Source organism: Ctenopharyngodon idella, chromosome 22 (genome assembly GCF_019924925.1).
Source record: "Ctenopharyngodon idella isolate HZGC_01 chromosome 22, HZGC01, whole genome shotgun sequence".
Taxonomy (NCBI): domain Eukaryota; kingdom Metazoa; phylum Chordata; class Actinopteri; order Cypriniformes; family Xenocyprididae; genus Ctenopharyngodon; species Ctenopharyngodon idella.
The window spans coordinates 9,347,468-9,373,645 of NC_067241.1; the positions used below are offsets into that span (position 1 = coordinate 9,347,468).

Consider the following 26,178-nt stretch of genomic DNA (forward strand, 5'->3'; position numbering starts at 1 on the left):
TGTTGGCCTAGTTTTGAGTGCTGTGTGAATAAATGGCTTATTTAAAGGGAACCTATTATGCAAAATCACTTTTACATGGTGTTTGAACATAAATGTGTGTTGGCAGTGTGTGTACACAACCAACCTGTAATGATAAAAGTCCACCCATTTCTCTTTTTTTAATCCCCATAAATCATAAGCAGTGTCTCAGAACATTTGCAGATTCTGTACAAAGTGACGTCAGTTTGTATAGGCCCCGTCCAAGACTGTTGACGGACACTGCCGCATTAGCATAGACCCCCTCCCTGAGCAAGTTATATACTGTCAGGTGTTTTGTTGTTGAATGTAAGAGTGAACATAACAGTCTTCATGTACTCCCGACATCAGAAGGCACAGTATTAGTTTTATTTTTGAAGGGAATGTGCCCCCATATACCTAAATTTGTTTATGTCTGTGTGAATCATTTTACACCAGACTGCTTTGTACAAAGGGACAATATAAAACAGGTTTTTGCTAAAAAGTTGTTACTCAAGGATGGATCAGTACAAACTGTTTGTGATCCAGCTTATAGTCTCCAGAGTATGCACTTTATTTCAGTTCATCAGAGTTGTTTTATGGATAAAGCTTACCAGTTTAGTAAGCACCCCCAAAAAGGCACAAGGTCTGTATATACAGTATTTGTTTACTTTAAATTGTGTTTTTGTGTAATTTGCTGTGTATGTTAATGACAAGAGAGAGAGTTTGGAAAAGACTTTAATGCGCACTTCTTGTACTGTTTTATTCAGCTCTTACTGTGATTTTCTGAGGTGAGAAAGGACGCTTCATCTTTTGTGTGAAGTACAATAAACTTCATAAAATTCAGTCCGCTACAATAGGCTTGTACTAATAGTGGATAAAAGCAAGATGACAACATAAGTTATAACTGTAATTAAACTAAACTCTACCTGTTCTATCTCCATGCAGCATATTCTCTGGCTCTGTAGGCGTTATTGTCCGAATCCGGTTTGAAATGAATGCAACTACTGATAGTTTCTGACGTTTTTAGTGCGTGAGATTGTCCTGTTTTGTTGTTGTTGGTATGCTGAAGCATGAGCTCTTGAAGCTCCGCCATCTTCTTGAAAGGGGGCTGGGAGCACCAGCTCATTTGCTCATTTGTGTGTCATATAAAAAGACACACAAAAATGGCGCATTTTTGCTCATCACCAAAAAGTGGAAATTTTAATATGTTATAAAAAATGATCTGTGGGTATTTGGAGCTAAAACTTCACATACACACTCTGGGGACATCAGAGACTTATTTTACATCTTGTAAAAAGGGGCATAATAGTAGGAGTCTGTCATATGAGGATGTTTTGTTTTGTCTGATTTGAAATCCCTCCTAATATTTAGGATACAGGGTTTCCACGCTTTTTGACCAATGAATTGCCTTTTCTATTTTTTTAAAAATTTAGACATGTTAAATTTCTCATATTTTGGACTGCTATTGGATCTGCAAGTCTTAACCTATGTAAAAAGCAAAATATTTTTAGATGAAGGTTTTTTTTTGAGGGTCTTAATGAGTGTTGAAAAGAAGGGAACATGCATGTAATTTTCTGACCAAATCCAGGTTTTAATTAATTTAAGAGTGAGACATGACACCAAAGACGAGGGAAAATAACCAATAAACATATTCAATATAAAATAGACTGTCTGAAACTGAAGCATAAAACAGAACCAGCAATAATCAACCATTAATAAGTTACACATTACATAGCACACACAATCATACTGTCTGTTTTGAAATTGTTTGCAGACATCATTTAAAGGGCTGTACAAAACTGATTATGCACAACATATGTACGTCCAGACTTAAGTAACAAAAGGAAGATTGTGGAGGTCCACCAAACATATAACATATAAGAGTGCTACTAAACCAGACAACAGTAACAAATTTATATCAAGATGATGGTCTGTAAGTTGACTCATGTATTGAACTATAAACTATAGCCATGAAAAAGCCAGTTGTTATGCTACAGTGAGGAAACTTGTCCTTATTTTCACTTTGTTTACACCCTGTTTCTCTCTCTCAACTTCTCTCGAGTGGCTTTCAGACATGTAGTCCAGTTTAACTGACTTGTCTGTTACTAAGCAACGGTGATTGGTATGTACTGTAGCATTTAGTGATGCAGGTCGATGTTTGAACAAACTCCTGAAGTTCCTTTCAGATGAGAGTTTACAAAGTAAATGATATAATGATATAATATAGTTGTAATATTGTAGATATAATGTAGGTGCAGTTAAGGCAAGACCATTTTTTTTATGTACAGTATTTTTACTCTCATTCTTCAGGTGGTGTGACTGAGTTTTCACAACATTTTGGGTTGATGTTACTCAAAAAAAAAAAAAAAAAAGAAGTAATGTAAGACCAAATTTGAAAACTAAGTCTTCAAACATACACAACCATTCACTTATGCTCACCAAGGCTGCATTTATTTGATCAAAAGTATTATTACAAGTAAAAATAACTCTTTTCTATTATTGCTTTGATGGTAAAGCTGAATTTTCAGCATCATTACTCCAGTCTTCAGTGTCACATGATCCTTCAGAAATCATTCTAATATGCTGATTTGATGCTTAATAAACATTTATTATTATCAATGTTGAAAACAGTTTTGCTGCTTAATATTTTTGTGGAAACCATAAAACATGTTCTTTAAGATGCTTGATGAATAGAAAGTTCAAAAGAACAGCATTTATTTGAAACATTTTGTAACATTACTGTCTTCACTGTCACTTTTGATCAATTTAATGCATCCTTGCTGAATAAAAAGATTGATTTCTTTAAAAAAAAAAACTCTTCAGGCCAATTGATTCACACTGCACCAATGGATGCTGACAGACGGTAACAGACACTTTGTCAGGTTTTGTCGGATAAGTGTGTTACCCCTGTCGCCGTCTGTCGGCATTGGTCTACTCTTGAACATGTTGAATCTCTGTCTGTCGGGTCTTGGAATGTCTGAGAAGTGACGTACTGTAATCTGGTGATTGTTGGTGCAGTGAGTTGGCCTTTACTGACCCCAAATTTTTAAACGGAAGTGTAAGTTATTCCCCAAACCATTTCTTTGATCATATTATATTTGAAGAACTACTTGAGTTGGACCAGTGATTTTAAGGTCAGATTCTTCGTAATGCTGTCTCGTCTGACTTATCAGTTCATTTTTACTCAGCCATTTATAAGCCCAAAGTGAGGATTTAGTTGTTTTACGATTAAGCATTACACAACCAGGGGTTCTGGGATTTAGGAGAGAGATTACCAGAATGAGGTTTACGATGAGAGTCCTCTGTGACAGTGATCCAACTGAATACATTGTAATTTCAGTGATTCTGATGCAATCTAATGCCCAGCACAGAGAATAACCAGTAGCTTCACCACTTAACAAGAGAAATCAGCTTTTTACAGGTCTGTTATTAAGAATTAGCCATTGGGGCAGATTTTAAGACAACTGTAGAAGAAAAGTCAGCTGACGCATTCAAGTTGTCCTCTCGCTTATGCAACATTGATCAGTTTTGGTGGACTGCAATGTCCCTTAATAATCCCCCATGACCTTCCCAGTCCATCTCTAAAATTACTTCAGTGAAGGATTTTATTTTCTAAAAAAGAATGCCTGGAACATCTGGAAGGGTCTTTGTGGCAATAACTCCTGCTCTATACAGAGAAATGGCCCAGGCAATGCTGGGCTTCTCTTCATTGATTGAGATTTATGACCCATTCTCAAGAGGCAGAAAGCACATGAAGGACTACAGTAGGGTTGAGAGAGAGAGTGAAAGAGTGTGTCAGCATGTCCAATACATCTGGATTGTACAAATGTGATTGGATGCTTCATCTAGCAGATTTATAACACTGTCTCCTTTTTCAGGAGGACATAAAATCTTGTTTGGCTCCTCCCCTCACGCTTCTAACAAAACGGCGTGATATTTTGATTCTTCGTAGTTCAGTGCCAAAGACTTTAGCAAGTACAAGCAATGCATAATTCTGTTTTGAAACAGCAACTTATGCCAAATCATCCTCTCACTTTCCAATCAACAATCACATCCATGTTCACTAAAGTGCGTACTGTGTAACAGAAACACATCCTCTTCCCTTAAATATCAAATTACGTTCACAGCTCAACCCACATTCCCATACATGTGTGCACACTAACAAATAAGACTACCCACAAAAATATTCAACAGTGTCCAATATACACTGTGTTTCCTTCTTTGTCTGATTGATTGATCATTAATACAAAATGCAGTTCATGTGAAGGGAAATCAATCGATACTTTAGCATTAGGATGTGTAACAGCCAAAAACCTTGAACAATGGCAACAGCTCTTTGTCGTAGGGATGAGTGTGTTTGCAGGTGGGGTGTCAGAATGGAAGAAGAACAACTTAAGTGTATAGAGAGGGAGGGGTCATGAAAGGTCATGACCTCCCCTTCTCTCAAACCCCCCCCAACCAACCCTCTCGAAGAGCGAAAATGCGTTTTCTGGAGCTGGAGTGGCGCACGTGGGGCTCACATGATGCAACAGCTCTTGGTTCTCTCCTTGCTGAAGGAGGAGGTCAGGAGCTCTGCCTTGCTGGGCAGGTGAAGGAGGCGTTTAGAGAGCCGGCGGGTGGGGCTTTGCTTTATGGGGGGCTGTAGTTTGTTGAGGCATGTGAGTGCCGCTGAGCGGAACACGCTGTGAATGCTCTTCTCCGATGTGAACGCAGAGCACTCCAGGTACACCTCCGCTCCTACCTGCTTCGCCAACAAGGTGCCCTACATACAGACAGAACACAGTCAGAGATGGGGAAAAAGAGAGGCGAGGAGTCTAGTTTACAAAGGGAGGGTATGATTGACTGACCTGCTCATGGGAGATGGGAGTCAGTCTCTGATTGGACAGCTCCATCAGTGTGCAAACATCTGTACGCAGGTCTGTCTTGCAGCCGACTAGGATTATTCGAGTACTGGGGCAGAAATCCATGATTTCGGCTTTCCACTGCAGGGAGAGAACTGTTAATATACTGCAAAATCATATTCTTAATGAGTATTTTCTTGAAAAGCAACACTGTGAAAGAAAGGGGTAGTTCACCCTTCATCTTATTTTAAGGATTTTTAGATATTTTAACTGGAAAACAAGTAAAAAAAAAAAGAAAAAAAGAATAATTTAAATTTAAGATGTAAAATGTACTTCACCTTTTTCAGAGAGCTTTCGACGGTGTCAGGGCGACTTATATCGAAGCAGAGCAGAACAGCGTCTGCGTCACTGTAGCAGAGAGGCCTGACATTATCATAATACGGTGAACCTGCAAGAGCAACCACACAATAAATGTCGATAATGAAAACTTAGCATTAAATAACATTACACTGGTGAGAAAGAAGCAAATGCTACTAAATATGGAATATCAAATGTTATGGAGGGGATCTGGCAACATAATAATGTAAATAGCAATCATATGGGAGCTCTTGTAATAGGTGTGTGCATGTGTGTGGGCGAGTCTCGGAGATTCCTATATTGACAGAATGAGTTGCCGGGGAGGTCTTGTCCCCCACGTACAGCGAACCTCATCTAGTTCCGTAACTACGGCAACGGCATTGAAGGATGCACACATAAACACTGTCATACTATGGCTCTATTCGATAGCAAATAAAGCAAGTCTATTAAAGACCCATTTTACCCAATATTCATGGATTTGTGCTTAGAATATCGACTCTCAGCACTCAGTCTACTAGGTTTAGACAGAGAGTATGGCTTACCAGCAGAAAGATAAGATATAACAACACAATGAATCTACATGCAATCCTCATATCACTATCTATGCACTCCACTAGACAATACAGCTCTCAACAGTAAGGCCATTGTAGTGAATTAATTCCAGCTTAACTGCTTTAAATGTCACCATGGTCAAATTAATTAGTTTGCAAATAGAGATGAGGTTTGATTCAACTGAAGTATCAGTAAAAATGAGTAAACCAGTGACCATGTACCATCATTTTCCAGTAAAAGACAATTGATGAATTTATGGCCGTCACTATTAATTATTATATTATATTATATTATATATATAATCAATTATATATATATATATTTTTATAAAGAAAAGTTGTTTAATGAAACTCTTTTTTTCATTTACAGCTGTCATTGTAAATAATATATTATACTTTTAATTTTAATTAAATATATTTATATATTTAAAACAAATTACATATTTTTTGATATCCTGTTTTTTTTCATAAGTTGAAAAATTATGAATTTATGGCTGTCGCTATGAATTGTATTACAGTTTAATTACACTTTGAAATAGTTATTTAAATTATTTATATTTAAAACCAATTGACTATATGCACGGTTACTTCCTGGTTGTCGTTAAGCCAGCTTGGGCATTTCCGGTGAACTGGTAGCTGATCATTCTGTACTCGCTGTACAACGACACAAAACCATCAGTGGTTGACTTTTTAATGTTGTAATGCATTTACCTAATTTGCCAATAAACCAGTTTTATTGATTGCAATAAAGACAAAGATATTGGGACCGTTTAAGAAATGCTGTGTCTGTATTAGACACGCACACATATTTTTTTTCCAGCACTTCAAATGTTATTTTTAATGTGATGACCACAAACATTATTTGTTCATCCTTCTGAGATTGTCCCCATTTGTAAAACCAAATGATTCAAAATATAGGAAATCCAACATTTGATAGAAAACACTTATTTAAAAATAAAAAAAGACATTAATTACCACTATAACCAGCAGATGGCGGCAGAGTAGCATTTATTTGCGCATTTATTTGCACATTTATCAGCCATTTCCTGTAATAGTTTTTTCGCTTTTGAATAAACATTAAACTTTATAAAATAACTATAGGTTTAAAAATACATTTTGTCGTGGTGAAGGTGAAGTATGAAATACTCACAAAATCTCATGAAAAACAATAACTTTTCTTGTGAATGAATTACACAGAAAGCGAGCATCTAACTAAAGTGCACAATAAATATTTAATTTTGACGCTTTTTTTCCCACACGAAATTGTGAAAACTGATGGTCGAATTGAATTTAGCGGAGGAGGAACACTGAGGTACGTCTTTATTCATTTATTTATTTGTCATCTTACGTTTGAATAACAAAATTAATACTATGCCTGACTATTTAAGTGACTATATTCTGAACTAAGTATTACACTATTGATGCTCAACACACCAGCAAGTGGCATTTCACCGGAAGTTTTCCAGCTGGCTTATATTATTGCGGAAGTTCTAAAGAACGCTCCATGCATATAGTCAATTATGTTTTATATCTTTTTGTAAAGAAAAATTGTTCAATGAAAAATAAAAATATATTTTTTTCTTGACATAAAAATATATATTTGGGTTGCAGATCTACTCTGAGTGGTCATGGATCTATTCAGGCATAAACCTCAATGGTAGGACATCTCCCTATTCTAGCGAAACAGTATACAAGAGGCTGTCAAGAGGCAATTGCTCTTGACAGCTGACTATTTGAAAAACAAATTAAAATACTGTATATTCCTCTTGAATCAAATTTCCAATCATAAGAGCTACAGGAGTGGCCCACACCAGACCCTGTCAAAGGCTCAGTTGCAGCCTCTCATGGCCATCTCCTCTTTGATCTGGAGAGTGTGTGAAGAGATGCCTGAAGCAGCGAGAGCCGGATGAGCAAATTCAATTAAAGCTTCTGTAATTAGTCGTGATTAGAGTGTGTTTGTGCACGTATGCTGATGAGTGTTTGCATGTGGGTGCACGAGCATCTACCGCTCTGCCAGTGTTCCTCCTGTGCGTCGCCACCTAACAAGGCTATGTACAATTAGCAAAGCCTAACTGGCGTAATGAGAGAATAGATGGGAGCTGCTTGATTGGCTTCTCAAGCTCTGATCTTATGCCAGATTCTGAGTCAGTTGTTGTGCATGATAAAATGTGTTTTCCTCCACAGTTACTCTTTTCTCTTCTGATCTGGACTCAGTGTCTGGGATTAGTTTGTCTTGACAGTTTTCCCAGTATTGTTTCACTGTTCCAGGTCAATATGACTGGGAAATTCCATCTGAGTGTTTTTAACATTCCATAATAAGGAAGTATGTTTAGAATGTCTCTCTCTTTCTCTCTCTAGCAGGGTTTCCATTACAGATTTGCACAAAACATTTGCGATATTTTCTAAACGTCGATAAAAAACTATTGCGAAATGATGGCATTTCCATGAACTGATGTTATGTGAATGTAATTTTAACTGATGCTGTGTGAACGTAATTTTTTCCTCTCATGATAAGTCATTCCAACTCATGGCAACGAATGTTAGTAGGTTTACGTATATCGCAGCCACTGCACTAGCCATTATTTTTAATCGAAGGAGGCATAGGCATGTTATCCAAGCATTAATGGCAAGGAATCTTGGGAGATGCTTGGGAGCGGCCACGTATGAGGTGTTTCTAGGTGTTTCTCCCTCCTATCTGCTTCAAGGTCTAGATAAATTGTGGCATTTCTTTGTTTCGAATCCAGTATTCCCGTAATTCTTTTCTTTTTATGAGTTTAATAAAGAACTCCATCTTATCTTCGTTTCCAAACATACCGCGCCTTCTTTAAAGAATGATCGACTTTTACGTATGCCAAGTGACCTGTAAATGCGAAAAAAAAACTGTTTCCATTGCAGTTTTGTGAAATATTCCTTTTGCCTGAAAAACCACCTCATGCGAGTGTAAAAACTTTTTTGCGATATATTTCCATTAGGTGTATTTTCAATTCGCCACTTCAATTTGCACAATTTGAAGGGTAATGGAAACGCAGCTTCTCTCTCTCTCATGTATATATATATATATATATATATATATATATATATATATATTTCTCAAAAATTTAAAGGAACACTTTGAAAATACATCAGATCTCAATGGGGAAAAATATCATGCTGAATATCTATACTGATATGGACTGGGTGATGTGTTAGGAACGAAAGAATGCCACATTGTTTGATGGAAATGAAAATGATCAACCTACAGAGGACTGAATTCAAAGACACCCTGAAAATCAAAGTGAAAAAATGATGCAGCAGGCTAGTCCATTTTCCTGAAATTTCATAGCAGCAACTCAAAATGGTAGTCAGTAGTTTGTATGGCCCCCACGTGCTTGTATGCATGCCTGACAATGTCGGGACATACTCCTAATGAGACGACGGATGGTGTCCTGGGGTATTTCCTCCCAGATCTGGACCAGGGGCATCACTGAGCTCCTGGACAGTCTGAGGTGCCCTGGCGTCGTCGGATGGGCCGAAACATAATGTCCCAATGGTGTTCTATTGGATTTAGGTCAGACGAGCGTGGGGGCCATTCAATGGTATCAATTCCTTCATCCTCCAGGAACTGCCTGCATATTCTCGCCACATGAGGCCAGGCATTGTCGTGCACCAGGAGGAACCCAGGACCCACTGCACCAGCGTAGGGTCTGACAATGGGTCCAAGGATTTCATCCCGATACCTAATGGCAATCAGGGTGCCATTGTCTAGCCTGTAGTAACACTGACCCTAGCCAAATGCAAAACTAGTGAAAAACAGTCAGAAAAGATGAGTAGGGAAAAAAATGTCAGTAGCCTCCACCTGTAAAACTATTCCTGTTTTGGGGGTCGTCTCATTGTTGCCCATCTAGTGCACCTGTTGTTAATTTCATTAACACCAAAGCAGCTGAAACTGATTAACAACCCCCTCTGCTACTTAACTGACCAGATCAATATCCCAGGAGTTTAACTGACTTGATGCTATTCTCTGATTAAAAAGTGTTCCTTTCATTTTTTTGAGCAGCGTGTATGTATATGTACATATATTTATTTATGTATATAAGTAGTGGTAGTAATGACTACACTTAATAAATAATTAGATATATAATTATATAAAAATGTAATGTTTATCTTTCAAAGTAATACTAGCCTACTAAAAATACTATTATTTACATTTTAATAATGAAAATTGTTTTATTGATGTTTTATTGTTTCAAAAAGCTAAATCTAATATTAATTAGTTCTGCATATAAAAATAACTTGTTTTATCAGCCGCAAAAAAGTCTATTTGTAATGTTAATAAATTGAAACATTTGTACCAATTTGAAACAAAGGCTGAAATATTCTATTTTGCTAGCAAAATGTCCCAGTTGCCACGGGTTAAAAAAAAACTTAATTGTCTCACATTGCAGTTTCTGGAGCAAACAACAAAATTAGTGAAAAAAACAACAACAATAATCTCCCTTATCAGGCACCTATTAAAGAAAAGCAATATCCCATCCACTCATCCTAAAAGTAGGCACTCAGTCAAGCAGTCAGGCATGACAATTAACATAGATTCAGATCCATCAGGCATCACTGACTGATATGTTACACAACGTGCTACGCATCATGACCCTGAAGAACCCAGCTTTTTTCTCGGCATGCAATATGACAGCAGCTACAGGATTTAAAAATATTAAACCTATACACAATTGCAAAGATTAATCTCAGTTGAAATATCAGTTATAAAAATAAGGGCATTTGGGGAGGACATGAATCATCCATCTAAAACAATATCCTCAGTCAGACTCTTTACAGAGGTAATGATATACTATGAAGTAAAGATGGGACTAAAAGAGAGCTTTAGAGCCAGATAGACGTTAGGTACAAAAATAAGTGTAAAAAAACGAAACAAATTTACACAGTAAAATACCGTTTTCCATTGAAACAAAAAACAATGCATTTTAGGTAATATTTGTCATTTTGAGAAAAGAGGCCTATAGGCTACTTTCTCGAAAATGACAAATAATATTACCCAGAATGCATTGTTTTATGGTATATTACTGTTTCAATGGAAAATGGTATTTTACTGTGTAAATTTGTTTCGTTTTTTACAGTTATTTTTTTAGAGTGTAATTGGTATGATAACAGTAATATTAATTTTGAGGACAGAAACCTAAAACCTATTTAAAGGGATAGTTTACACCAAAAGATCACTAATTCACACCCATAATGTTGTTTTGGACCCCATTGACTTTCATTGTTTCAACTGTTTTTGTCTATACATTCTTCAGAATATATTCTTTTTTGTTATGCAGAAGAAAGAAAGTCATACAGGTTTGAAATCATATGATGGTGAGTTAAATGATGACAGTTTTCTTTTTAAGGTGAACTGTATCTTTAGGAGATGTGTTTTTTTTCCACTTAAAACTCTGTGAATCCAAACAGACTAAAGAAATGAGACTATCAGAAGAACATTCCATGTCTTTTTACTAGATAGGAATGTAATGGCTATCAGTCATTGAACCACAGCTTTCTAGTTGCCTAATCTTAATAAGACTCTTAATCAGATACACAGACTAAACATTCCCTGACCAAATTCTATATTGAATCTGGTAGCCAAAATCACAGGCACTGGAACAGGAGCTGATCTCTCTAATCCACTTCAGAGAGGGACAGTATCTCTAAAAAACCACTTACGTCATCAAAAAGGCTTCGCATGTCACAGTGAGACATTCCAAACATGGCAAAACCCTGTGCTGTCCTATACAGCCCTGATTATTTTAATAACTAATCAGAGATCTTGTCTAATCCAGAGGAAGACAGAAGGTGAAGACGGCACACCACAGCGTCTGACACCTGAGGATAGGTTTCAGGTGTTGCAGATGCCAGATCCTCTCACTTACTGCAGCTTCACATATGTCAGCTTGCATTCCCTGACTCAGGGCTCAGGTGCTGATGGTGTGTCTTACCTGTAACGTCTGACTGACCTACTAGCCCAATAACAGTCAACACAACAGCCGAGAATGCACACAAGCAAATCCATGTGGATGATTTACAGAAAGTCATTTTGTAAAGTGAAAGTTTGTTATTGTAATGCTATCCAGCAAAACATAGTAAAATCAAATCCAAATCTATTCTAAATAAACTTTAAAATATAAACAAGCATTTTGTCTAAATGAAAGTCATTAACAGGATAAAGAAGCAATAATGCAACATATGATGCATTGAAGACAATTAAAATATTACTGAACAAAAACAAGTGCAATTTATAGTCATTCAGGGACTTGGGTTACTTCAGTGTATATTTGAGATATATATATATATGAATTATGATGTTATTATTTTACATTGTACAAAATCAGAGCATTAACTGCTCTGATGAACATTTAATTGGCGCTCATTCCAATAGTACCAGTAGTTTTAGACACCTATTGGCCTGAACACATTTACTTTGTTCACTATTTGCATCCATTTCACAGTATTTTCAGAATAGCATCTTTTTTGTTCCACAGAAGAAAGAAAGTCATAAGTGTGGAATGAGTAGGCCTAAATGATGACAGAATTTTAATTTTGGGGTCCACTTAATGATATTCCTCAAAAGCGCTGTCACATGTGTATTTATTAGCAAAAATGACAGAGTGCAAATGTGTTCATCAGTTTAATGCTCTGTTATGTAAACCAGCATCACCGCTGTACAGTTGTTATTCGGTCTCTCTCACCTGACGTGTCCCATAAACTAAGCTCCACGCGCTGCTCCTCTAATTCCAGTCCAGCTGTGTAGTTTTCAAACACTGTTGGGACGTATGTCTGTGGGTAGGGGGACGAAATAAAACACGTTATTTAATTACTTAATCATTTAACGTATGTATAAAAACACTTCATTTCGCTTAAAACGTCATAGTATATCATGGTTTGTTTCAAACGTGTCAACACGTGCACACAACTCGCATGAGAAAGATACATGGAGTATCACCTTGATGTATGAATGTCCAGGATAACCAAACGCAGTGCGTAATTAATGTCACAGTATATTGTTGCATAATGTCATAAGCAAGCATCCAAGTGCACTACTATCGAATATAGCCTACACATCATTATCCGCTCAATGAATACGTGTGTGCGAGATAGAGAGTAGGACATACCTCAGGATAACAGTCTTTGGCCAAGACTTGCAACATCGCAGTTTTCCCGCACTGCACGTCTCCTACTAAAACCAGTTTACAACGCATTACCAAAGGCTGGCTGATTCTTCTCTCCTTCATTGTAAATAAGACGGTCCTGTGCGCGATGGCTCTCTCGTATGACGGCCCTGGGCAGTTTGTTCAGACCGCATTGGGGTTTGGACTAAATCACCACGAAAGCGAGAAATACGGCACTGCGGCAATTTATACAGCTCTGTTATCCAATCAGCGACGCGCTCTCCTGCTCGCGCTCGAGTTCCACTGCCCCCGAAATGCGCCCACCCAGCTGGAGTCTGCACATTGATTTAGCCGATATAAATGCAACTCTTACATCAAGCAATGGTAACAATATATGAAAGGGAGGGTTTTGTAAGAAAGTTTACGCGGTAGCCGTGAAAATGACAATAGACGTGAGATAAAATGAAAGTTGAGAAATTAAATCGTTCTAAAAGACAGCGGTAAAATAATCTCAAACTCTTTACGTGTTATATATGCTTATATTATTGTAATAGCTACTAGAAATATAAACTGCTCCACAAAATAATTATCCATGTAGTTCATTAATTATGTAACATTAATAAAACCCAGTCAGCAATATTATGAAAAATAGCTTCTGTACACTTTTTTAGATTGGTGGAACATTTTCAACACAAGCCTATTTTGGCCTTTTAATGTTGCATTTTTGGTTTGGAGAATGGGTCAGTTGTAACTTTTTTTTTTTTTTTTTTTTTTTTTTCACATTTTGTCGTACATCTCGTGAAAAAAAAAAATACTCTAAATCACAATTTTATGTCATAGAGAAACCACATTTGTCTAAATATTTATACTGACCAAATCTGAGGATATCTTAAGTGGATTATTTCAAGCAAGTCAAACGTTACAACTCCTATGTTGCACAATGGTTTACTGAAGTAACCACTATAACATTTTAAATGTTTGATTTGCATTGTTACATGCAGACAGTAAAATTACCCATACGTCTTGTGTAATATTTGAGAAAAATTAGTTAATCTTATTCTTAATTTCATTTAATAAAAGTTTATTAAATGACAGAGGATTTCTTACTATATTTAAACTATTCACTGTGCTGCTTTCATGTGCTATCACTTTCATGTATTCCCACTTCTGAAGTCATGATTATGACTACCAGCTAGTCGCGTAAAAGCAAGCAAATGCTTTGTTGTCAGAAAGAACAGGAATAATGGAAGACACCAGGTTTATTCTTGCCTATTTATTGGGCAAATAGGCAATGTTTTTTAAAAACACTTTGGTTGAAACTCTCTTCACATCCTGATAGCAATCAATAATAGAAATGGTCTAAAAGCCAAATCCCGGACATTTTGGGTGATTTAGACGCATTTTTTTAGGTCCAAAAAGAGGACATGTCCGAGAAAAAGAGGACGTATGGTCACCCTATCTAAATATTAAAACATGTAGCCTACATATATCTTCTGTGGAAGTATCAGGACTAAAAAGTGCAGACTACACACTTCATCAGCACGTTTTTATGAGGCTAAGCAGAGTTGTAGACGACAGTCACGAGTGCCACAAACAAACAGCAGCCACCTTACAGTTCCTCCTGAACCAAAACAACGAGCTTATGCTGCGTTCACGTAATTACGAGATGGCAACCCGTTACATTCTACCCGGAGCTGTTCACGTCCTCAGACTCGGATTTATGCGCTTCTATGTCAACACTATCAACGCCAAAATGAATCTGCAGCAGTCAGGTAGTACAAGTCCGAAGTTGTTTACGCTCATTATTATTGTAATGTAATGTGGTTTGAGACACAAGTAATTTAACGCAGTCTCTTATGACGCTTTGCAGACTCTGCTCTGGCTGTTCGCGTTCATGTGTTTTGAAGGAGGTGTGGCTTTGGAGATGCTCTTAAGGAAGGGTGGGATCTCGTGCTCTGCTTGCTATTGATATTTAGCATCCCATTCGTTGAAAACCATATAAACATTCACACTAGTCAGCTTGCTGACAATTCTGGAATTTAGGTCAAATATAGGCTATTTTCGCTGTGTATAAAACATACAATATGCTTCAAGTGGTTATTCATATGTACTTTAACAACAAGACAAGGCAATGCCGCTATTGTGGAAAAAACTAATAAAGAATACCAGTCACAGTATCAATCATTCTCCCCTCCACCATGTTTAAAGTTTATGGCACGCCCAATTCAGAAACCCGAGTATCAAAATGATCTCCGAGTTTCCCAGTAGTAAATACAACTTGAGAGGGCGTTCATGTCCAATTTCGAAACTCGTATTTATGATAATTCCAATAGCCTGCAAATGTCTCACCAAGAAAGACTTCAAAGTGAGTGACATCACTCATGCTTGTTGCTGATTGGATCATCTGACAATGTTAAAACTGACCCCACACTCCTTTATTGTGAAGAAGGGCCCATATTCACCTCCTCCGACTCAATGACAGAAACAGGTGGATAAACGACCACTCTTCAGTCAACTTTATTGACCTGAGTTGTGTAAATGACCAATAACCTCTGAGGCATTATTGACTGCATGTTGAGTAACAGTTTGACTCTTTCCTGGTATTTCCTCATTTGTTTGTTTGGCTCTGACAAAAATGAGAGCGTAATCGAACGAGTGCAAGTCCGCGCACGCAATAAATCTATATAAACCGATCATTGTTTTTGTGTTGTATATGCATCTGACTGTAATTAAAGCCTGCCCCCTGCACATAGATGCTAATTACATGATACAAAGATTGTAACCCGCTATAATGCTATATTTGGTTCAGTCAGGGCAGCGTTTCAGAGAATATGTTCAAACAGATTGTTCCGTTTATTTTGAGACCCTTTTTGTGCTAAAGCCCCTAGGAGTGAAATGATTATGCAACTATCTGTGGTTCCTTTGTTAGCTAAACTCTCTCTCTCTCGGTCTGTCTCCCTCTGCTTATAAAACAAATTATATATTTAGACTAACAGACAAGGGTACAGACAGTCATAAAAGCTAAAACAGGAAAAGAACCTGTGTTGACCAAGTATAGAAGTAGTATAGTAGTGTTCTAGTTTAAAAGTACAGCCTTACACTTCATCTTCCCATCATGCTTTATCTATAAATGTGATTTCTGAATGTGTTCCTCTCTGCAAAAGCACAGTATGGCAGCGTGTGTATGTTTACAGGACAGTGTGGTGGCCCGGGCCAGACAGAGACAGATGGTCTGGTCTTCCCCAAACTGAGACAGGAAACACAGCAATGACATCTCAGCTGGGGAGAAGCATGAGCATTTCCTGCAAGCTGGAGGAAAAATGACTGTTCTTAGTCTCAAATTCACAGACAAGTCAATTTGCTTAATAATTTCACCAGTTTGAGTGTGATTTTTTTTTTTTTATATTTATTTATTTATTTTTTTTATAAATTATGACTTTGGTAATGAAATTGAATCGGTTTGTACAAAAATAAGGTTTTAGAAAACAAGGTCATTGAAAGGTTGTGCTCATAGTAATTCAAGATCCGGTTGTCCATTTCACTTTATTGTCATTCTTCTCACATAATGCCTGTTCTATTTCTTTCTCTCTGTTTCTCTCCCCATCTCTTATTCTCTCTGGCAGTCAGGTTGAATTGTAATGTCTTGCATAATGTTCCCAGGTCCTTGAATGTGCGCAAATTCTCTCGCCCTGGGAGAGGTTCACATTGTCACAGAAGAAAATGCTGTCATTTCATACTGAAAATTGTATTTCTAGCTTACCGAACCACCACGGCTATGAAGAAAAAAATAGGGAGAGGAGGAAAGGTAGAACAAGTTGTTTGACAAGTGTGTGATACAAGAATTTTGTGCTTGGATTGATTGTTGATATTTTGCAGCAGCATCAGTGTAGTAAAATGATACTGATTTATAATGTGATGTATGCAGTGATGTCTGTGTGTATGCTGTTGGATAACAGGTCAAAGGCTGTCATATCATCACCCCACACACACAGCTGTGGTCTGCTTCACTGACCCACTGCACTGCTTGTGATGTGCTGTATTTGTGTAGTCAGTATTTTTGGAGTACAGTGTAGGAGTAAAGTATACTGTATGTACTATGATGTGTATACATCTCTGAAAGAGCTGTGAAGGGACAAGCAAGATTTCTTACTGTGAACACATTTTTAATGTTGAAAATTTCAACAATATTTTAATATTTCACTGAAATAGTAGAAAAATATAATGAAACTATTTCTAAATTCATCCTAAAATGGCCATTATAAAACGGTTAGTTCATGTCCTTGATTCTGATTGGTCAATAGCTGTGTTTTATTCACGATAAAACACGGCTATGACCGCTTCACCCAACGGTTCTGTGTATCACTACACAACACCCTTAGCATCCACTCTTAGCAACGTAAACTGTATGTTATCAATTGATATTGTTCATTGAAGCTTACTGTACTATGTAGAAGAGTATTGCGAGAAAGAGATCGATTGAGCGAGTTTATTACCTGCATTCAGATTTATCATAATAAAAAATCTGTTTAAATGTCCAATGTATTATCTTGTCCTTTTAACAGTTAAGGGGTTTTCCCGTGACTGACAGTCGCTAGTCAAAGCATTTGTCAGTTGCGTCTTGTTCCGTGTTCACAACAATTCAGTCTTTTCAATGTAAAAGTCTTCGCTACTGACTGACACACTCAAAAAGACAGTCTTTGCCACCATCTAATGGCGTAATAATGTAACTTCTGTTGCTGTTCACGGTCAGGGATTATTTTTTTCTGGCAGAAGGAAGGATTTAGTAAGAGTTTACTTCATGAAAGTTGCATTGTTACATATTAGGGGTTGCACTCCGCTTCGCGTCATGCCTAACAACGGCCTTCAGCCGTGACTTATTCATGATACAGCACAGCCTCTTGTACCTTATTGCTTACTTATAGAGATCTGGGATTATGCAATATTTTAAAAGAAAAAGAATTCCAAATTATTACCTTTATTCTTATACTTTTTTTACTCTGCATTTTAGGTCTCAATTTTTTTTCTTCTGCTGGCACAGTTGGGCCAGTAGTTTAGATTTTTTCTTGTCCTGCCACCAATTTCATTGCCCCACCATCAATTTTTTTTTTCAACAATTGTATATTTGCTATATTTTTATTAAAGTTTTAATTGCCGTTTTTTTTTTTTTTTTTTTTTTTTTATACAACAGATATTTTTTTAAAAAGTAGAAAACACCTTGTATTATTCATAAAGCAAATATAAATAAGACCATAGGTTTGAAAATGGACATTTATGAATTATTCAAACCACAACACAGCTGGTGAAACAGTAGCCTAATATTTAGAGTGATCCTGTCTTAAAACTTAAAGATTTAAGTTTTTAATGTTGTTTATATGCCTGTGTGGTGTTTTTAATATGCATGTGACAAACCATGTGTAAATCCATAAGTCAACACCATTACTGAGTATTTTCTCCTTAAAACTGCAGTGAAAAAAAAGACAGTTTCAAACCCGTGGTTTGAAATCACTGGTGTCTGTGGCGTCACAAACTACCTTGTAACCAATCATGTCAATGTGCCGGTGGGCTTTAGCATGTCATTAACAGCAAACTAGCAGGCGACTCTCGAGAGAAGCCAGGTATATTTTTCTGTTGATATGAAGAATCATGTAGATTTAGCAATATAGCGGGTGTATTATGTATATTACAATGTTATGATGAATATATGCCTTTGTCTCACTGACGTTCTGAGTTGTTCAAAGCGTTTGTGAGGATACTGATTGTTAGAAGGCAGCTGTCTGACTCTGACATGGTGAACGGGAACATGGTTTGTGTAACATTAGCAACACATTATTAGCTGTTTGATAAGTCAAGCAAAGGCTAATCATATTATTTACCATTATGTGTGCAATGTTGTAAAGAGCAATACCATTGTGCAGTGTTTACCTCCGTAAGTTGACCGAGTGGATCTCTGAGCTGGTGTGAGCAAGTGGAGGTGGGGCTAATTTGCATATTCATAGATCCGTGTATATTAAATGAGACAAGGGTGCAGAGTTAAATTCAAGCTATTTTAAGGCAAGAAGAATTTTTTTTTTTTCACAGGAAAAAACGTTTAAATATGTCATTTTGGTGATCAAAGATGAGTTTTAAGGGATAAAATTATTGACTACAAGGGGACTTTAAGAAACGGTCCCTCCTATTGCATTCTATTGCGTTTTGGGTACATAATTTTTTATTAATCCACAGTTTTTAGTACAAAGATGAGAATTTGTAAAGACTGTCAAAATACACATCATTTATTTTTTTCAGATTTTTTTTTTTTTTTTTAACAAAAACTTCAAGATATATAACCATTTAAACTAAATTGTTCTACCTTTTGTGTTCGGGTCCATTTTGACCCGAAAGTGAACTGTGGCTTTACACACAGTTATGCTGTTTGTTTTTTAAATTATTATTATTATTTTATTTAGATCTATGTTAGATTTGTCTGTAAAATACATTTAACCTCTTTCCTACACTAACACACACATTTTGTCCTTCCCACTGGGGCTACATTTTGTTTATAAACATGCTTACGCATGCACACACAATAATTCTGAAATTAAAGTAAAACGACAAAAACAAACAAACGTATTTTTTTAGAGCAAATGTTTATAGACCAAACAGTCTAAATTTGAAAAAGGAAAGCGTGTTTGCAAAGATAAAGTCCACATGTTACTTTGCTGCCACCTATTGATGAACCATGTAGGTTTCCTAAATTTAGACTGTTTTGAGCAGTCATGAGTGATAAGTTTAAAATAAATTGAATTATTCCATTGAAGTCAATGGAGTTCATACTGGTAATTCTCTTATTATATGTTCTTATACATTTTATCTAATGATATACTTAAATTAAATTTCTTGTAAATATTGAAAAAAAAAATATTTTCTTGCATCATGCTGGTTTTTGCTGTAGTTCTTGCAGAATTTAAAATTTCAAAGAATTTCTCAATTGTTTTAATTAATAAAAAGGAGTTAAATGAAGTAATAACATCATTTACCTAATCTTCAGACCAAGTCTGCAAAACATATCTTCTTTACACTCGGTTTACAATTGTTAAACTTCACTCAGAAAATGAACTTTCACTGTTGTTAGTTTCATTCAAACCATCCTTGTTCACATTACTTAACTCATGTAACTACATCAACTTAATTTAACTGAGTTGTTTCTACTAAAAATGAGTATTGTCAGTGTTTGTTCAGTCAACTTAACATTGCTGAGTGAAACGCACAAATTAATGTTGATGACTAACTGGGCAGTGGATCCGTAGTTCCCAGCATGCTTTGCAAGGGACTGCATTAGATTTGTATTTACTCAAAGAAATTTTGTCAGCTTTACTTGAATTTCTTTTGTTCATACAACTAAATTGTTATTTGTACACATTACTCAATATAGTTTGTGGAACCACTTGACACTGCTTTAAGTAAATCCAATTCATTTTTTTGTGTGTTTTTGCAAAACGCTAAACTCAGTTCTCAACATTAGACACATCGTTTAAAACTAACAGCTCTTGTGCTTCATTTAGAAAACATTGCCATTTAAATGCCACAATCATTTCCTGATTACCTACACCCAATGATCAAGTGTGAAAACACTTATGCAATAAATTGATCACTTAGAAATCAAAACTCAAAGAAATAAATCATTTTTACTCTCATGCATTTCTGTTTATAGCGTAAATATACCTAATTCATTCACTTAGAAATCAAAACTCATTGTTTTGAGAAACAAATACATTTTTCACTCTTGCATTTATTTTTAATTTGTAAATATATACTGTATGTCAAGTCAAGTCACCTTTATTTCTATAGTGCTTTATACAATACAGACAATTCAAAGTTGAAAAATATTAAGTTATGACTGTTTTTTAAGCTTGCGTTCCACCGGGTCCAAACAGACCCTGCATGGAATGCAAAAGGTTTATACAGTTTTTAATGCATTAGAAAAAAATTGGTAAAATTAAAATTGGTATTACATTTCTGCCCCCCTTACTTCTGAAATGATGGTTATGCCCCTGCATTAGAAGTGTTTGTCATGTGTCACTGAAGATCCAGTCATGAGTAATAGAAGCGTTTCCAGGGTAATGCTGACCTCGGGTGGCTGATGCTGGTAACTTTTCTTTTTAATCTACGACAGCACGGGATATGTCGCATAGCCTACACACACACGTAAGGTTTCCATGTTTTATAGGGACTTTCCATATAATGTTTTTTTATACTGTACAAACTGTATATTCTATCCCCTAACCCTACCTCTAAACGTATACCCATCACAGAAAACTTTCTGCATTTTTACATTTTCACAAAAACATCATTCTGTATTATTTATGCTCTTTTAATCCTTCATGGGGACTTCAAAAATGTCCCCACAAAGTCGAAGATTTCTGGTATTACCATTCTTGTAGGGACATTTTCCTCCACAAAGTAGGGTTTACCATTTACTTTGGTTTACCAAAGTGTTTTCCATTTACAAACTTTTTCAGTATTTGTCGTACGGCTTTTAATTTTTCTAGACATGCGTTTTTTCTTCCTGAATAAAAAATGAAATAATTTCTCCATTAAAAAGCTTTTTTTTACCGACCAAAACCATATGCATTTAAAATGAAGCCTCTGCCAAAAACAAAATAAAGATTTTAATGCAAGAAAACGCACGTTTTTTTTATACATTACATTTAAAAACAGTCTTTATTTTTTATAGGCCATATCAAGAAAGTTGGTTTGTGGATAAGCAAATTGAAAATCTCATTTAACAGGAAACAACAGGAAAATGTTGTTTGCAGCGAGATGTACGGTGCAGTTTGAGAAAGAGAACATACTCAAATTGCGTGAAACACTTGTCAACTTGTTCTTAAGCAGACGCGTTTTATCCAAAGGCGATTAGTTGAACTGATATGTAAGCTATTTAGAAAGCGCTTAGATATACGCGTCAGCTGTAAAGCTCACGGGCTGTTAACTTGTAACTGGTGTTTGAGAGGATTTCACACCTCTGTGGTCGATCGGTGGTGTGTCTCCTTCGAGCAGCGGGCTCGTATTTCGCCTCAATAATAGAGGCCCATCAGTTCAAGTATAGCTCTACCCCGCTAGGCGGCAATGTTACATATAGCCTATTTAGCACTAAATGCCTTTGTTTCTTTCTCCATGGCATGAATTTGTAGTATGTAACTATAATGAAACATCAACATTAATGCATGCATTGATGTTGTCATTGTCTAATTTTAAAGGGGTTGTTCGAGCAAGTGTCGAGCGCGCACACCCGGAGCTCTCCATGGTCCTGATTTTATGCCCCAAATATCGCCGCATATATTTGGCAGCTAATCACATTTTCTTAAAGGTGATATATGTTTTGTGTTACAATATTTTCTCATATAAAAGCTTAAGTAGGCTGGTTTGCCCCCAAAAGTGTAAAAAAAAAAAAAAAAAAAAAAAAAAAAACTTTCCCGATAACGATATTGTTGAGCGTTATCTCTGTAACTTATCTTTAACATTGTCTCTTTGCGTAACGTTGTAAATACTTTAAATTTTCCTGACTGGGGATTGTTTAATGTATTTTCTTAATATTTTCTCTTTTCAGCCTGATTATAATTTATCAACTGAATACTTAAGACCTGAGGCCACCGAGGCCTTTTGACTTATTTTGCCAATGAAAAGAATATTGAGTAATATAGAGAATTATTTATTTATTTCTTCGATCATGTGTAGGCTATAATTTATTTTATGATTTAAAAATTTTAGATTATTGATTGAAATGAAATGCAATTTAAATAACAGTATACCTTTATACACACTTTAGTCACATGATTCAGTAGTTTGTACATTGAAACACGGCCCAGTCTAATGGTGTGATTTGGGGCGGGACTACCGATGGCATATGGGAGTGTTTAAGACACCTGTTTAAAACGGTTATTATTTTTGCAATTCCGTTTTATGAAGTTAGTGGCGCACTTCAGCTTTTACACACTTCAGCTTTTAAGGATCACATCAGTAAGATTAGACCAAGGCAAAATGGACACAACAAATTACCATAAAAATATCTTTACTTAATGCTGCATGGCCATAACTTCTTTTATCAGGTCGTTAAGCTCTTCCGGTACAATTGCGTCGTATTTTGTGTTTTGTTGCCACGTTTTTCCTCAATTTTGGAGAATCAGTTTTAATGAGCTATTTAGGTTAAAAACGATTTCTAATAATAATAATTATCAAATAACTTTGTGTTAATGGAGCTGTTTATTTAAACTGTGTAGGCCTTTATGCCTTAGCTGCCGTAACCACATACAGCACAACAATAATGCAGTCATTTAGCTGACAGTTTAAGATAAGAAACAGACAAACAAACAAAACCTGATAATACATATTTATTTAGAAGTTGCAACACAATGAGCCAAGAACATCAACAGAAGATCTTGTTTATCTGAAAGCTATTACTTACGTGTGTAGAAATTCATGTATCTTCTGTACATGTGCAGTAGTCATATTTCTGACGATGTAGAGATCTGTGCAAAATATCTAATTTAGTTAGTTGCATATCTACAAGAAAAGAAATACTTGGTAGGCCTAAGACTGCATGTGTAAAATCTCTGGAAATTGGGTTCATTAATCCTTCGAACACATTTTACCCAGATCTCATGAGAAAAAGTGACTATTTTACGAGTTGGTGATTTCGTATGAATTCCTACGATTTTTAGAAGACAAAACCGACGAATGAGATCGTATGAATTTATACTAATTCGCCACCAAATCGCCAAAATGTAAAATAGGAATTGCCATGAGAGTGTGTTGCATTTTGCGCATTATTAGTCCAGTCGTAATTGTTAAACAGAGGACTATTTAAAATGAATGTAATTTCAAAAAGTATTTTGTGATGTGGTGATGCAAAATAAGATTAATAGATGGTTCTGCATTTCATCGTTTATATCTAGTAAACTAACCCCCTAAATATAAGAAAAGTAGACGTTTGGCCGTTAGACTGGTGTAAGATACTGGAAAACAAAAAAGATAGCTTAATCTATTTTACTTTGATAAACTTTTGTAGCTTCAGATTTGAATTTAACAGTGTTTTGTAGCTGATCATTCCAGAGGTTGCGTTGACAGCGTTGGGTTTTGTTGAAGGTAAGCGCAGCGCCATTTTTGTTCATACATTTTTTACCATCTTATACGTTAGACAGTAGTTTTTGAGCTGTGAAGTATGAATTGAAAATTGAGTTAAAATTATGTTAAGGCAAAGAAACCATCCACAAAGCATCCAAAGATATTTTTTTATAAAATAGCCTACCGTGTAGCCTATATACGTAGTAGATAGTTACAGTTTAGTTTCATAGGTTTCTTAAGAATAAGAACGGTAAATAAAACCTGTTGTTTTAAGTAGGCCTATTTTAAGACGGAACAAAATACAGTGTGAATAAAATGTGATTTGATGTAATTGTCAGTACAACGGAGCATATTATCCCCCACTTGTATTGATTGACAAGACATCGATAATGTGCCCAATAGATGGCGCCCTCGTCCAGTAACATCTAGCTAAATTCACGTCACTTTGCAGCTGAAGCAGGTCCGTTTGGATGAGAGCATATAAATGGTTCAGATTATCTTCGGCTGTGAAACCATGCGTTTTCTTTCAGCGTCCAACATTATCGTCTGCAGGGTTAAACTGTCCACACAAAGTGACAGTGATTACGCAGAGAGTTAGTCAAATAAACTGCTCTGAAAGTGAAGTCAGAACAATCGAACATTTTATTTTCATTAGAGCCCCTCCCGCCCCTTTTAAAATCTCAACAGATTCCAATTAATCTACGCAGTCGCAATGAGGCCTCAAATGTCTTACTTTATTTAGTTGGAAATTCCATTGACATTTCAGAAAACGAAAACGCCACTTTTCTACACGTTATAGGTGCTTATTCTAAATTTACTATTAATTAGCTATAAACTTAATTCATTGCTCACAATGAACGATGTTCTGAAGGCGAACGCTTGAAGTAACCTATAGGCTACTGCACCTTACCCTCTTTAATGCCTTGATTCCTGTGCTGAACAGTTGGCTAACTGTACTAACGAAAGCTCGTTGCTGGAGAGATTCTTCTCTTGGCATTCACCGCGTGCCTTAATTGTATGGACATTAAATCAAGGTCCGCTGTGAACACGCAGAGCGAGAACTCTGAGAAGACCACACAGCAGCCCAGTGGTCTTAAGCAAAGCCTCTCCAGCCTCATTTGACACTCAAATTTCGCGCCTTGACTTGCACATGTAACCTAACCATGAGCTTCTGAGAGAGTGGTAGTCTATAACACTGAACACTTTTAACACTGTTTTAGCAAATTAATCAGTATCAATACTCGTGCACGCGAGCTAAACAAATTTGCACTATACGAGGCGACCTACTTACCACCTTACCATCCACTTTAGTCTTCAGTGGTTTGTACATATCTGATACGGTTGTTACTGCAGTTTAAAAACAGATGCACCATGTCTAAGCTTACACAATGGAAAAAAGTCAATCGATACAGAGCGTTTACTCTTGCGCTCAATACCATTTTCCTTCGGGGTAAAAAAATAAATCAAAGCAGCAAAATATCTTGCTTTGCGTCCCCTGGTTTCTTCATTCAATCTTTAAATCGGCGCTCTGATTCCTTTGTCCTTGATGTATTTGAAGAAATGAGCAATGGAAGCATCACGTGAGAGATGCTACTGGTAACATATCGAAAAAAGGACAAAACCCTCGCAGTACGGGCGTACTTAAAAATGGACTATCCTGGTGTGTGAACAGGAATGTTTCCACAGCTCAGATGCTGCGACTCCTCTTGTCTATGCAAATACGCCCTCCTTCGCGGCTTAACACCGATGCACAATAGCGTTCCTCTTCTGTATCGCGAAGACACTTTAACACAGCGAAAGAAGGCATCAAAACGAAACGTATATTTCAGCGATATCCCTATTCTCGAGCGCTCTTTTCGTTTTCGTTTCTGTCCAATGACTTTGCGGAAGCTATGGCGCTCGAAGTCTGTTCTTGGGGATGACTTGCTTTTTCCCTCCATTTGAAACAATCTCCGCAGCATCCTTCGGTAAATTCATCCTGAGACGAGTAGGCACTGGGGCCAGTTCTTCCCGATCTATCCCTTTTAATCTCGATCGTCCTCGGGCAGCGGTTTTTTGGTCCTGCCCTGAGTGTTTTTTCAGCCTCTCTGATCCAGTCTCGCGGATTAGAGGTCCTCTCTTCCCGTCCCAGACACGCGCAGCCTTCTGCTGATTGGGCTCAACGCAAGCGGATTACATTGGGACATAATGACGTCA

General features: G+C 36.6%; 1 protein-coding gene across 1 annotated transcript; it reads right to left on the minus strand.

Moving 5' to 3' along the window:
* Nucleotides 1-1,564: 1,564 nt before the first annotated feature.
* Nucleotides 1,565-13,163, minus strand: rnd1a (Rho family GTPase 1a). The gene is made up of 5 exons (XM_051880710.1): nucleotides 12,886-13,163; nucleotides 12,463-12,550; nucleotides 5,177-5,286; nucleotides 4,845-4,979; nucleotides 1,565-4,759 (listed from the first exon to the last, which is right to left on the minus strand). Exons 1-5 carry the CDS (start codon nucleotides 13,003-13,005, stop codon nucleotides 4,514-4,516), a joined length of 699 nt encoding a protein of 232 aa, XP_051736670.1. The 5' UTR covers nucleotides 13,006-13,163; the 3' UTR covers nucleotides 1,565-4,513.
* Nucleotides 13,164-26,178: the final 13,015 nt, after the last annotated feature.

Coding starts and splice junctions, on each gene's coding strand:
- rnd1a (XM_051880710.1), bottom strand. CDS start 13,005: ATGAAGGAGAGAAGAATCAGCCAGCCTTTGGTAATGCGTTGTAAACTG. Junction 5,287..12,462: donor TAGTTTATGGGACACGTCAG/GTGAGAGAGACC, acceptor TTGCTCTTGCAG/GTTCACCGTATTATGATAAT. Junction 4,980..5,176: donor TCGAAAGCTCTCTGAAAAAG/GTGAAGTACATT, acceptor CTCTCCCTGCAG/TGGAAAGCCGAAATCATGGA.